At 45.1% G+C, this 13943-nt stretch overlaps 1 protein-coding gene across 1 annotated transcript in view; it reads left to right on the top strand.

The window, feature by feature from the left end:
* The first annotated feature begins 5431 nt into the window (after positions 1-5431).
* The window catches only part of Axdnd1 (axonemal dynein light chain domain containing 1), an 86262-nt gene continuing 77750 nt past the window's right edge, over positions 5432-13943 (top strand). The window contains 4 exon segments of the mRNA XM_051148327.1: positions 5432-5476; positions 6096-6228; positions 7366-7538; positions 8211-8314. Of these exon segments, the coding sequence (XP_051004284.1) occupies positions 6132-6228; positions 7366-7538; positions 8211-8314 (374 nt within the window). The 5' untranslated portion in view covers positions 5432-5476; positions 6096-6131.

The following is a 13943-nucleotide window of genomic DNA, read 5'->3' as shown; positions in this document are numbered from 1 at the left end:
CCGAGCGCTAGGGATTTATATCAGAGTGACCCGGGGGCAGAGCTGCCTGCGTTACAGAGCCAGCTTTCCTCATCTGTAAGATGGGGACGCTAACTACCTCATAGGACTGTTGCAGAGCCCTGGCAGAAAACAGTTTTATTGTATCCTTGTCCTCCCTACAGCCAAACCTAAGTCTGAGCTGTTACCTCTTAAGTCCCAAGAGGCACTTAATGTACTTTTATAAAGAGCGCCCCAGGGACTGTTGAGTCTGGCCTGTCCCAAGATGCAGCTCCCCTGCCTTGCCTCCTGAGAGAAACGGGCGGGAGCCACCACACCTCCTCGGTCGTCTAAAACGAGATGGTCTTTGGCAGTCACTCGGGTTTTGTCCTCCCAAACCTCCTTTACCGTGAGAGGAGAAGGCAAGCTTCTGGAGATCATCGCTGCTGCTGTTACCTAGGTATTTGCAGCAAGTGTATTTATAAACTGGTGTGCATATTTCATAGCCAAGTCCTAGAATTACAGAGGTAAGAGCCTCTGACAGGGTAAAGGATGCTCCACCACTGAGCTAGAGCCCCAGCCTTAGAGGAAACCTCTTAGCAGAAGATAGTTCATTACTTTGATTAATAAAGTGTAAGTGCCTTGCTTGCTAATCTTACACGGTAATTTCACCTAAGCCTTTCTAACGCTATGCATAATGACCTGCGGTGGCAAAGAAATCTCAGACTCCAGGCATTGGTGGCTGCGACACTGGAGGAACCAGGACAAAGGTTTGATGAGTGCAACACACGTCAGCGGCACCTGTGGAAGAGTTTGATTTGTTTTTACCATCAATGCAGCTTCTAGTAGGCAATGCAGCGTTACATCCTTTGTTGGAATAAACCATTACGTATAAGCCCAGTTTACAGAGACGATAAACACAGCTGGTTGTTGAACACAGATCGGAGCCGTCTCTGCTCTCGGTTCAATAGACCGCTGAAGAACAAGCAGAAAGAAGCTGTCGGCTGTCAGTCGGTAGGAAAGTTCTGGAGTCTTAGAGATCCTTAGTGATATTTTTTTTTTCTTCTGTAAATGCTTTTACGTCCATTTAGACTTGAGAAAAAGAGTGCACTGTCTTCAGAACTGACTCAAATTGCTTTGTGTTTAAACTGGAAAATGCATGTATCCGCCCCTTTCCTCTATGCTCGATCTCGTCTTTACGCCACCACGTGTCCCATTTCTACTTCAACGCGCCCCGAAGGTGGAGCGCTTCCCTTCAGGTGAGTAGAGGGCGCGCGCCTGTGTTGTGTGTCTTACTGAAGGGTAGCCGTACTGCTCTTCACTGTTGCTGAAACAGGCAGCCCGCACACCTAGTCGTTAGAGATGCAGTCTGAATAGCCACGTGTCAGTGTGCTGCCTCTTGGGTGTGAAGAGAGCTGAAGGCCTGGCCTAGGCCCTGCCATTTAGACTGTGCAGCAGCTGCCTTCAGTCTCAGAAGCAAAAGCTGTCTTTGAAGTGTGTGTGTGTGTGTGTGATTAAAGATAGCTTCTGGTTGTCTTACTTGCTTCCCCCGCCGACACCCCCCCCCTGAAATTTTGATTACCTCTTCCTGCAGATCTTTAACCATGAACTTGTTTAATAATATGTTGCTCACATTCCTCTGAAAACTTCATACACAAAATGGCAGAGTACTGCATATGTAAAGAACGTGGTAGATAAACATATTCAGAAAAAACCCTTCAGTGTGTGTAGTGTGTACATGTGTGCAGTTGTTTGCACCTGTGGGTGCATGTGGAGGTCAGAGGACATTGGGTGCCTTGCTCTATCCCTTTCCGCCTTAGTCCCTTGAGCCTCCCTAACCTGGCTTCACCCTTGTGACTAGAAGGCTGAGTCAGCAAAGCACATGTGTCCACCCACACCCAGGGGTTTTTGTCTTGTTTGTTTTTGTTGTTGAGACAGTCCTACCCTGAAGCCTTGGCTGGTCTGGAGCTCCCTACGTACACCAGGCTGGCCTAGAGATTTGCCGGTCTCTGCCTCCCCAGTGCTGGGATTAAAGGTGTCCGCTAACAGGCTCGGCTCACATCCATGGGTGCTGAAACTGGGTTGCACAGGGGGTGCTTGTACCCAGTGAGCTATTCTCCCAGTCCCTAATTCAGTGTCTTTCTTTTTTTTTTTTTTTTTAATTCAGTGTCTTGATCAGCTAACAGCATGGGCATAAAAAAAATCCAAACTGTAGTCCCCTCCCCCCAGTACAAAAAAAGAAAAAAAAGAAAGAACCCGTTACATACCTAGACACGTCCTTGACGGGCTGTCCCCTCCGTACTCACAGCTGTTGTCTAGGGCACCTCTGTGCTAGACTGAGCTCCCAAGTCAAGTCTGTTGTAACCTGTACCTTCACCAGCTCTTCCTCCCTGTTAAACTTTGTTTCCTGGAAGTAATTAGAGCCTTCCATCACTACCGCACCACCATAGCCTCCTTAGTTACATGTTTCGGCAAAGCACTGGCCTCTGTATTCAGCATCACAGGGCGAGAGCTGCTGCCTCAGAATTTTCTACCTCTGCACGAGCCTGGCATTTGAAGACTTGAGGAAAATCGCCGTTGTAAAAGTCACTGCAGCTCCCACAACCGCTGCCAGGTGCTGCCTCCTCCACTGCTCCCGTGGTACAGCGGCCACGCACACGTAGCTGCTGCCCTGCTTCCCTGCTTCCCATAACCCTGTCCAGCCATGTCCACAGAGTCCTCCAGAATAGCCAAGGCCACGCCCTCCACAACCACTATCACTAGCAAGTCCATGATAGCCATCTCTATTGCCACCACCACAGCTGCCGCCAGAGCCAGAATTGTCATCACCGTCACACTACCTCAGTGAAACCACCTTAGGTTCCATAAGCACTTGGTCCTCTGGCTAGAGGAGGCACTGGCCATCCCTTGCTTTGACAGAGCTGTCTGCATGTCACAGTCATTCAGAGTCTGTTTCTGAATGACAGTCTTAACCAGGGCACAGTGCTCATCAGAGGTTATGAAAGTAAAGCCCCTCTTCACACTGTGCTGGCCAATCACGGTGCCAATCGTTCTGTGGTCATGCTGTGCGAATAGGAAGAAGCTGTGCTCTTTGGAGCCCTCAGTGCCACCCACAAAATTTTTTATTTCAGTTACGAATGCACCTGGTCTTTGAAATTTTTCTCTGGACAGTTTGATTTGGTTTCACAGCTCTTCCTGTGTGGCCTTGCATTCATGGGTGCATCAACTTTCTCAAGGCGCTGGAGCAGTTGGTGTAGAACCCCATGCTCCCCACCCCCAACTCCGTGCTCCTCCCCAGTGAGTGACCGCTCCCTGCTTTGCAGAGTGGCTCCCTATCAGTCTTTTGAAAGCTCAGCTCTTCTGTGAAGAGCTTCCACAGCTGTTGCACTCTTTGCTTAAACTTTCGCTGTTCACAGTTCCTTTTCTCTGAAGATATCTATATCTATAAATAGAAATGTAAAATTTTAAGACAGTCTCTTTGTGTGGCTGGAAACTCAGAAAGATCCACCTCTACCTCTACCTCTGCCTCCCGAGAGCTGGGACTTAAGTGTGCTACCACTGGGTGTGGTGGCACACACCTTTAATCCCAGCACTCGGGAGACAGAAGCAGGTGGATTGCTGTGAGTTCGAGGGCAGCCTGGTCTACAAAGTGAGTCTAGGACAACCAAGGCTACACAGAGAAACCCTGTCTTGAAAAACTAAAAAAAAAAAAAAAAAAAAAAAAAAAAAAAAGTGTGCTACCATGCTTAACATAGGTCTCTTGACTGAACGTTTAATTCTGTAGGATGCATCTTGAAAGGTTTTTTTGTTTTGTTTTGTTTTGTTTGTTTAGATTGATAACACCAATGCTGAGAGCATAGCTTTGCACAAATAGGCTGATCTCAAGTTAAAATTCAAGTTTTTTGTTTGTTTGTTTGTTTGTTTGTTTTAAAAGATCTTACAGGGCAGTGGTGGCACAAGCCTTTAATCCCAGCACTTGGGAGGCAGAGGCAGGCAGATTACTGTGAGTTCGAGGCCAGCCTGGTCTACAAAGCCAGTCCAGGATAGTCAAGGCTACCCAGGGAAACCCTGTCTCGAAAAACAAACAAACAAACAAATAAATAATAAAATAAAATAAAAAATAAAACAAGATCTCTTGTAGTCCAAGCTGGGCTAGAATTCAATATGTAGCAGTATTTACAATCAACGTTTCTGGGCTGGAGAGGTGTTTTAGCAGTTAAGAGGGCTGACTGCTCATGCAGCGAGGACCTGAGTTTGGTTCCCAGAGCTTGTGTCAGGGTGTCAGGTGGCTCATGACCACCTGTAACTCCAGCTCCAGAGGATCTGACTTCCTCTTCTTCTCTGGGGGGACCTTCCTGCATACCCCCCCCACCCTAAAAGAAATAAATCTATGAAAGTGAGCAGCCACACCAACCTTGAGTATGGTATCCCATAAGAGCTTTCTCTTGTTAAATTTACAAATTGTTATATCAACCTCATAAGTCAGATGCACAATCTTGGTTAATTTGAGCCCAAAAGAACCCTAAACCTCCATAAATTATTTTTTCTCATGCTGCCACTTATTCCTGCATGACAATAAATAGCCATTTGGTTCAATAAATCGGCACGCCTAACTTCTGAAGAGACTTCTCCCATCCCATGCCTTGCACTGGAGATACAGGTGGGAGTAATTAGGTTATAGAGGGTAGGCAGAGAGTTACTTTGTGTCTATTGTTTCCATAGGCGCTTCAATGGGAAGTGTTGTATTGTCAACTACTGACCACGATGTGTTCCTACAGTCGGTAGATTCTTTGGAGAGAAGGTGTCGTTAGTACACTTGTGCTGCCACAGTAGAATACAAGATGAAAAGACGTTTACTTCACAGCAGTGGCGACTGGGAAAAGCCAAGTGCTGGCAGGTCTAGTTTGGTGGCTCATAGCAATAACCATAGCACCTGAGAGGGCTGCAGAAATACTTCTCAACCCCCACTCGCCCTCCACCTTCCCAAAAGCGAATGGCCACAGTAGAGAGAAAGCTAAAGAATCAATGCCACTGCAAATGCAAATCGGGGCCGTTTATTTACTAGTAACTTGTAACATAATTCCTCCCTTAGCTTACTCAGTTATTTGTCTTCTCCTTCAGCTACTGGTGGTATATGAAGCTGCCTGAAACTAAATGAACAGCACTTATGAACATGAAATAATTACCGAATGCATAAAAACTTGTACAACAGAACTGGGGTGTGTGTTCCTTAGCTTACTCCTCCTCCCCTCCTTTTGAGACTAGGTTCTGGGTAAGTTTCCCTGCTGACTCAGAACTCACATTACACTATGCTAACTTTGAACAGAGTAGAGAACGGAAACGACTCACAACTGCATCACCTTCTCGTAAGGGCGGGGCGGGGGCGGGGGCGGGGTCCCGGGGGGGTGTCTCTAAAGGAGCTTGGTCTGCGCTTGCGCAATCCGCAGCCGGAAGCGCGACTACAAGGGACTGTCCCATTCCAAGACAACAACCCGACTAAGTATTTGTCTTCCTTATTGCTACTACCCATGACAAAAACCACACGGGAACATCTAGAGAGTGTAGAGACTGCTTTTCTTTTTTTTCTTCTTCTTCTTCTTCTTTTTTTTTTTTTTGACGGCGCCGCCGGAGGCAGCTCGGACCACAGGTTGCTAGGACACGGGGTCCTGCGTTGTCATGACGACGCAGGGCGTTCTAGGAAAGGGCCGCTGATCCACTCCTGGCGGGAAACACAATTTGTGGGTAGAGCTGCGGGTGTCCGTGTCTGCAGGTTTTTCCTGAAGGGACCGTGGGGGGGGGGGGGACCCTCCTCACTCGAGCCTGTGGAGCTGGACCTCTCTAACCTTCCCGCGATCTGTAGGGCGGTGGAACCTGACTCTCCCCGGCTGGGCTCTGACTCTGAGCCACCCATACAACCTCTGTCTTGTAAGGTTATCCTAGAGAACACTGAGGGTTCCCCAAAGAAAGGACACCATGCTAGATGAATTCTGAATTCTAATCTGAACAAAAACACTCAAATGGTCTCCTCGTCCATTTGCTTTGTTTTGCCTACAGAATTACGGAGCTGCTTGAAAGTCCCAACAACGATTTTGATTTGTTTCTGAATTAATTTTCTGCAGGAGTATTTCTGAGGGTGCTAGCAGGCACTGTTTATTATGTCTCTACACAAAGTGTCGAGCACTTCGCTGAACTCCCCATCAGCACCTGAGGCCAAACAGTCAAAACTGAATGTTGTCAAGGAGGAGGCAAAAGGTAAACTTTAAAGATGCCGTGGACAGAACCTTCATGGCCACTGACAATTCACAACTCATTCTCCCCTTCTCAGGCCAGCTTGGACAGTCACCAAGTCAGAATCCTATTTCCTCTTTGTTTAAATAGTGACAGCTGAATGCAACAATACCGCTTTGGCTTCTTGCTATCTGACTTTAAGGGAGCTTTTAAAATGTAGTAGTGTAGATAAGATAAACACAGCTTAGTACACTATGCCTATTTGTAGAAGATTAAATAATTTTTCTGAGACTCCTCAAGATTTCCATCCTTCGGGTTGGGGCTTTGTGGCGCATGCCTTTAAAGGCGGATCTCTGTGAATGTTGAGGCCAACCTGGTCTACACAGCGAGCTACAGAACAGTCAGAGCTACATAGTGAGACTCTGTTTCAAGGAAAAAAAAAAACCCCCAAAACCAATTTATGGTAAATGGAGACCTGTGCTAGAATAGGAATCAAGTACAGTCACCCTTTTATTCTTACTTGTTAGATGTACACTTTCTCCAGCCTTACTGCCACTAAAGAGATTTTTGATTTGTTATATTTTGCTACATTTCCACCAAATCTTTTATTATTTAGAGGTATGGATGATTCGACTCAGGGACTTACACACTCTAAGCAAATGCTCTACCCTGACTAGCTACATATTCGCTTTTTATGTTGAAACAGGGTAGCCTCTCCGAACTGTCCAGACTGGCTGTACACTCACTCTGTGGCTCTTGCCATGTTCTCATACCATCCTCTCTCCCCTCTTCTCTGTGGACGGGATGCTGTGCTGTGTGTGTTTTGTTTTTAAAGATTTATTTATTATGTATACAGTGTTCTGCCTGCATGTACACGTCCCGCCAGAAGAGGGCACCAGATCTCATTATAGATGGTTGTGAGCCACCATGTGGTTGCTGGGAATTGAACTAAGGACCTCTGGAAGAGCAAATAGTGCTCTTAACCTTTGAGCCATCTCTCCAGCCCCGCTGTGCTGTGTTTTAAGTAGTATTTGTTGCTAGGCTTGTCCACTAGAAGCGCCCTTCCTGTTACAAACACACCAGATTGATGGGGCAGTGTGGGAAACTTTTAAGTCCCCAGGACACTCCACTAAGAGCTTTTCTTTCCTGTTACTTGTTTAGGGTTTCCTGAGCTGAGGGAGAAGAAACCCATGGTGGACCATCTCAAACCCCTTCCTGCTGCCTTTAAGAATGAGTTCATTCCTGAGGAAGTGCTCCTGTCTCTGAACTCTGCAGCCAACGCTGGGCCCTGTCCTGAAAACTTATTGCCTACTAAGAAACTTAAAGCTCCAAAGGTTTGTGTACATATACTTAGAACATTTAGGGTCATTTTTCTTTTTCCTTCTTTCTTTCTTTTTTTGTATTCACTTCATTAAGCATTTGGTGAGCAGAAGTTGTATATTCAGGCACTCTTTTAAAACACAGATTCAAATTTTAAAATAAATTTACTGTTAGTTCACGTGTGGCTTGGGCTCAGGATCAGAGGACAGCTTTCAGGAGCACGTTCTCTCTTTCCAGCACGGGTTCTGGGGAGAAGCACACGTGATCAGGTTGCAAGCTCTTTCAGCTGCTAAGCGCTCTTGCCAGCTAGAGAACAGATTTTTGCTGAGTATGTGGCTGGTACTGATAATTCCAGAACTTCAGAGGCTGAAGCAGGAGGACTGCCACGAGTTTCAGGCCAGACTGGGCTACACTACGAGAGAACCTGTCTCAAAAAAAGCAAAAACTCCTCACGTCTTTTTCGCAAATGTTTCCATTGCTTGAGTATTTCCATTAACATTTTTATGTAAATTTACCAGATATATTATTGATTCTCTCTTAATAGTCTATTTGCATTTATGTTTTTGAATAAGCATTCTGTTAAAGCATCCAAATACCCTTGATTTAAATATTCACGTTAGTAACATTTTCTTTGACTAGAGTGCCCTCTGCTGGACATTTATGGTTTTTGCTTTGTTTTCCCTTAGGGTGCCCTTCCACGTCTTGCAGACCATGTCTGGCACCACCCTGTTCGAAGGCATAAATTCAAATACCTGATTGATCATCCTGTCTCCCTAACAGGAGCTGGAAGGTAAAGAAGGAACAGAGTGGGAAGCATAAGGATAGAATGATTTTCTCATTTTGTGTGATGGTCTCGGGAGAGGGTAGAAGGGCAATCCTGTAGCATAACGGATTGTGGGACTTGCAGTATCACTGATGAGTGATAATTCTGAAAGCATATATGTGTGGTTATTAGTAGCAGCTACGAATGCTGACTGGACATACTTTTGGTTGTTGAATTTTTAAAGATGTATTTACTTGTTTGTTTATTTGTGTGTGTGTGTGTGTGTGTGTGTGTGAGAGAGAGAGAGAGAGAGATATCCTGTGCACATGACATGTCCTGTGTGTCAGATTAGAGGACAACTTGGATGATTCTGTTTTCCCCTTCACCATGTGGGTCCTGCAGACTGAGCTCAGGCTGTCAGGCTTGGTGCCAAGAGCTGTGATCCACTGACTTCTCCCACGCCTGGTTTGTTGGGTTTTTTTTTGTTTGTTTGTTTTTCTGTTTTGCTTTTTGTTTGTCTGTTTTGGTTTTTTTGTGCATGCACTTGAATACTTCTTCCTGTCTTTTCCTATTTGCTTGGGTTTTTTTCACTGTATTAAAAGGGACAAGATCCAACAGACATAAGTACAGTTTGCATCTATAGGTGTCCCTTTTTTTTTTTTTTTTAAATATCTTACAGGAAACATGATGTGGAAAACGTTGATGAGTAGGTTAATTTTTCAGGTCTTTTCAAAGGGAACTCTTGACCTTTCATACTGTTTCAGATTAAATCATCAAACACTATTTATTATTTTGTATCATTCACAAAAATACTCTGTCAAATTGTGTTCCACGGAGATTGCAGTATTTTCCACTCATCAGAATCTCCCCACATGCCTGGCTTGCACACCGTGTTCCTCTTGCCACACTTAAGTAGGATATTTTTAATCTTACTGAAGTTATTTTTCTCATCTGTGAAAAGAGACACATAGAGTTGCTCAGTTTTATGTGCGTGCAGGGATATAGGAAAGCAGAGAGGAGAGGGTGGAGGCAGGAGCATGTCCAACCACAACACACTAAGTGTAGGATATTATTGCTCAGTTGTGCCCCAGTGTTTAAAGGAGTAGCGGAAACTTGGCTGGGTGGCTTTTGTGTCGTGGGGCTTTTCATGTCCTAAAGATTCTGTATTTTATGCCTTCAGCTCACAGTTTATGATCATTAGTGTAGTAATTAGCAGTTGTGAGCTGTTTGAAGTACGTTGAAAAGTTACCTAGTTATATCTGAATGTGGCAGTAAACTGACACTAAAGGTTTTAATGTTAAGTGATTTCTTTTTTTAATTTAATTTATTTTATTTTATTAATTTATTCTTGTTACATCTCAATGGTTAGCCCATCCCTTGTATCCTCCCATTCCTCCCTCCCTCCCATTTTCTCCTTACTCCCCTCCCCTATGACTGTGACTGAGGGGGACTTCCTCCCCTTTTATATGCTCATAGGGTATCGAGTCTCTTCTTGGATATTAAGTGATTTCTGAGTGGAAGTTCTTAAAATGTGGACATCAAGTAGCAGCAACCCCCAATCCTAGTAGTAACCCTGGGACTTGTGAATATGGATCTCAGCATACACCCCAGTCCCCAATCCTCACTATAACCCCAGGACCTGTGAGTGCAGATCTCAGCCTTTGCAGCTGCTCTTCTGGGGTTAAAGACAGAGAAATTATGGCTCTTGTTAGTGAGGTCAGCAAAAGTACCAGACTCTGAAAATAGAAAAGGAAGGTGATTCAGAGGGTCGGGAGATGAGACAAAACAAGGATGGCAGAAGGGAAGAGCACAAGTCAAGAAAGTTAACTGGAAGCTGGGCCTTCCAGGGACAGCTCAGCTGATATCCACCAAAGAAGCAGTCCCAGTCCCAAGACCTCCAGGAATGAAGTCTGACAACCTCGGGATAAGTACTCTCTTTCACAGCACTCTTGTTGTGAAAAAAACACTGTGATTAAAGCAACGTAGGAAGGAAAGCATTCAGTTCATCTTACAACTCTCAGGTCACACGCCATCACTGAGGGATGACAGGGCAGGAACCTGGAGGCCGGAGCTGAAGTAGAAGCCATGGATCCCTGGTTGAACTCTGATTACTGCCTTGCTCCCTATGATCGTTCAGTTGCTTTCTTTTTCTTCCTTTTCTTTTCTTTTTCTTTTTCTTGTTTTTTGGTTTTTCGAGACAGGGTTTCTCTGTGTAACAGCTCTGGCTGTCCTGAAACTCCCTGTGTAGTCCAGGCTGGCCTCGAACTCATGGAGAACCACCTGCCTCTGCCTCCCAAGTGCTGGGATTAAAGGTGTGAGCCACCACCGCCCAGCCTCAGTTTGCTTTCTTATACGCTCAGGGGTGGCACTGCTCACTTAATCATTACCTGAGAAAATGTCCTACAGGCAATCTGATGCAGGCATTGTCCCAACTGAGGCTTTTCTTCCCAGCTAACTCTAGCTTGTGTGAAGTTAACAAAACAAAAGAGAACAGAAAACCAGCCCACACAGGCGCAGCCATGCTTCTTCCAGGCGCCCACACTACATCTCCACCAACATCTTGATTTTGCACATTGGACCCTCACACATAGAAAATGACATACTCAACTGGTAGGGGCAAGGAGTATATTCAGAGCACAGCAATAAAATACAAATGAGAAAGCATTTACCCTCTAAGAATCTTTATTTGATGGCTCCATCAGCGTTTAATGCAAAACATAAGTCTTGGGATTTTAAGCAGGAAATCATTGAATGCAGAAAATTGACTGCTACCAAAATTGTTGAGGCTCAGCAAGTAAAAGCACTTGCTTTGCAAGCCTGGTAACCTGAACCTGTTCCCATGCATTAATTAGGCAAGAGAATTGACACCCCAAGATTGTTCTCCAACTGCCGGGTGAGTGCTATAGTAATTATCTGCGTCTACATTTATACACACACACACCCCAATAATGAGGTAATATATTTTGAGATATGGCCTTACTGTATAGCCCTGGCTAACCTGGAACTTACTATGTAACCAGGATAGCCTTGAACTCACAGAGATTTTTATCTGCTTCTGCCTCCCAAGTGCTGAGGTTAAGGTGTCCATACCACACCGAGGGAAGAATGTAGTAGATGTAAAATTGTGCATAATTGTATATTTCTATGAAAAGGGAGGGAGGATATAAAACCTGGTGCTTATCTGAGTGTAGCGCCTGCGGCTCCTCACATGGGTATGATATGATGGGCGGCTTCACAGACTTCCTGTGCGCGCCGGAAATCCTTTCCTTTTTTACTAAATTAAGTTTCAATATGACATTCTTTTTTCTTTTTTCCTCTTCTGTGTGTGTGTGTGTGTGTGTGTGTGTGAGAGAGAGAGAGAGAGAGAGAGAGAGAGAGAGAGAGAGAGAGTGTGTGTTTCACTATGTAATGTTGGCTGGCCTAGAACTATGTACTCAAGCAAAGAGCCATCTGTCTGTGGCTCTTGGGTGTTGAGACTAAAGTCTCATTAGGATGTTTTCATACACATGTGTCAGCAGACTTTATTCTAATTAGTCCCCCTTCTGCAGTGCCCCCCCCCATGCTCTGGGTGTTTTTGTCCAATAACATTTTTTTAAATGTGTGCAGTAATGCTTGCTATTTTTCTGTTATGGCCTCTGCATATGACATATTTTAGTGCAAATGACCCAGGTCACTACTGTCACTTCATTTACTTATATTTTTTATTACTACACTTATTTATTGCATGTGTGTCCTCATACCATAGTATGCATATGGGGAACAGAGAACAACGTTCCTAGTCAGTTGTCTCCTTGCACTGTGAATTCTGGTGACCAGACTCAGTTTATTCAGTAATTGCTTTTATCACTGAGGATCTTACCTGCCCTAGGTGACATTATATATGTTGCTCCTTATAGTTCATTAGCACTGTGTGTGTGTGTGTGTGTGTGTGTGTGTGTGTGTGTGTCACAGCTTGCTTGTGGTGGTTAGAGGAAAATTGTGTTCTGTGGATTCTCCTCTTCTACCTTTATTTGGGTCCCACCTGTCATGTCTTCAGCCTTATACGGCAAGTGTCTTTACCCACAGAACTGCCTTGCAGGCCCCTAGAATCTTTTTTGAGAGACCCAGCATTGGAGTAAGGCAATTATTTAAAGGAAAATGAGAGGACTAGCGCTTTGATGAAAAAGGAATGGACACCTGGCCAGCAAAATCAACCACTGTCCTCTGTAGCAGCAGCAACATGGAGGAGAGGATGGATAGGAGCACGAAGCAGGCCAGAGTCGGCTTTAAAGCTGGATGGAGGGATGCATGTTGTTTTATATTTATTTATTTATTTATTTATTATTTTTATTTTTTTTTTATTTTTGAGACAGGGTCTCTCTGTGTTAGCCCTGGCTGTCCTGGACTCGCTTTGTAGACCAGGTTGGCCTTGAACTCACAATGATCCACCTGCCTCTGTTGCCCGAGTGCTGGGATTAAAGGCATGTGCCACCCTCCCCACCCCCAACCCCGGCGCGTGTTGTTTTAATTGAAAATCACTGATCATTCTATTTTACTAATAAAGACTTAGGAGCCAGATGCTGGGGTGAAAAACCTGCTAGCTCAGACAGGCAGAGAAAGATCCCAGCTGACCTTCCTATTCAGCTCACGTCCCAAATGAGAAGGCCCAAAAAGCTCACTAGCTCAGCTGACAGCCCAGGAGGAAAAGGTCAAAAACTCCAAGGCCAAAGGCTTGCTAGCTCAAAGCCCCAAAAAGCCAAAGGCCAAGGAGCTGAGGAGCTTAAGAGCTATAGAGCAAAGCTAAAATCCCAAGCTAAAGAGCTAACGTGCCAAAGACCCCTTCTACTTCTACATGCTGTTGTTGGACCCTAGAGTCTACTCGGGTAGTAGGGGGTCGTCGCGAGAGACCACTCGAGGACCACAGTGTTGATGTAAAAGCACAAGGTTTATTGCTGATGTGTATCAGGGGGCCTCAGCACTCACTCGGGAGCGAGGGAGGCGCACCCCGAGTCACTGTTACAGACTTTTTAAAGGCTAAAACTGCAAAGGTTAGGAGGGGCTACGTGCCCTATGTTAGGATTGGCCCTGGTGGTCGCTAGGGGTGCTTGTCTAAATGTTATTGGCTATTGCCGGGGTCGTTGGTCTTGGGGGCTATTTTTGGCAGGGAGGGGTGTTGGGGAGTTTCCAGAATTTCCAGATGGTACTTTTCTGAAAATTGTTTATCTTAGTTGAAATTGTTTATTTCGGTTGGCCACTTTTATCTCAGAAACTGAAGCTGAGCTGGCCTTTAATTCTTTTTGGGTCATTTTCCCAAGCTTGCCTGGGTCATGTTCCCAGGCTGGCTGAGAGACAGGGCCTTACACTGTCGTAAACGCCCCTCAACTCAAAGTCCTTCGTGCTCCTTAATCCCTGCCAGCTGGTTTCTTGATCCATCTCTTGACCTGGGATCAACTGTATTAAATCCTGTGTGCCGAGAGCTCTTGGATTAAAGGTGTGTTTAAAGCTGACTGAACCACACCTTAATCACCTGTTTACAATAATCAGAAAGTTCTTGGATTAAAGGTGTGTTCTGGCTCAACCACAAGGAACAGGGATTTACAGTTCATTCTCAGGGATCACTGGCAGATTTTTACAATTCAGAATCTCAGGGATCACAATGGGATCAAAGATAGGTTTT

Source organism: Acomys russatus, chromosome 6 (genome assembly GCF_903995435.1).
Source record: "Acomys russatus chromosome 6, mAcoRus1.1, whole genome shotgun sequence".
Taxonomy (NCBI): Eukaryota; Metazoa; Chordata; class Mammalia; order Rodentia; family Muridae; genus Acomys; species Acomys russatus.
This window is presented reverse-complemented; position numbering and strand designations above follow the sequence as displayed.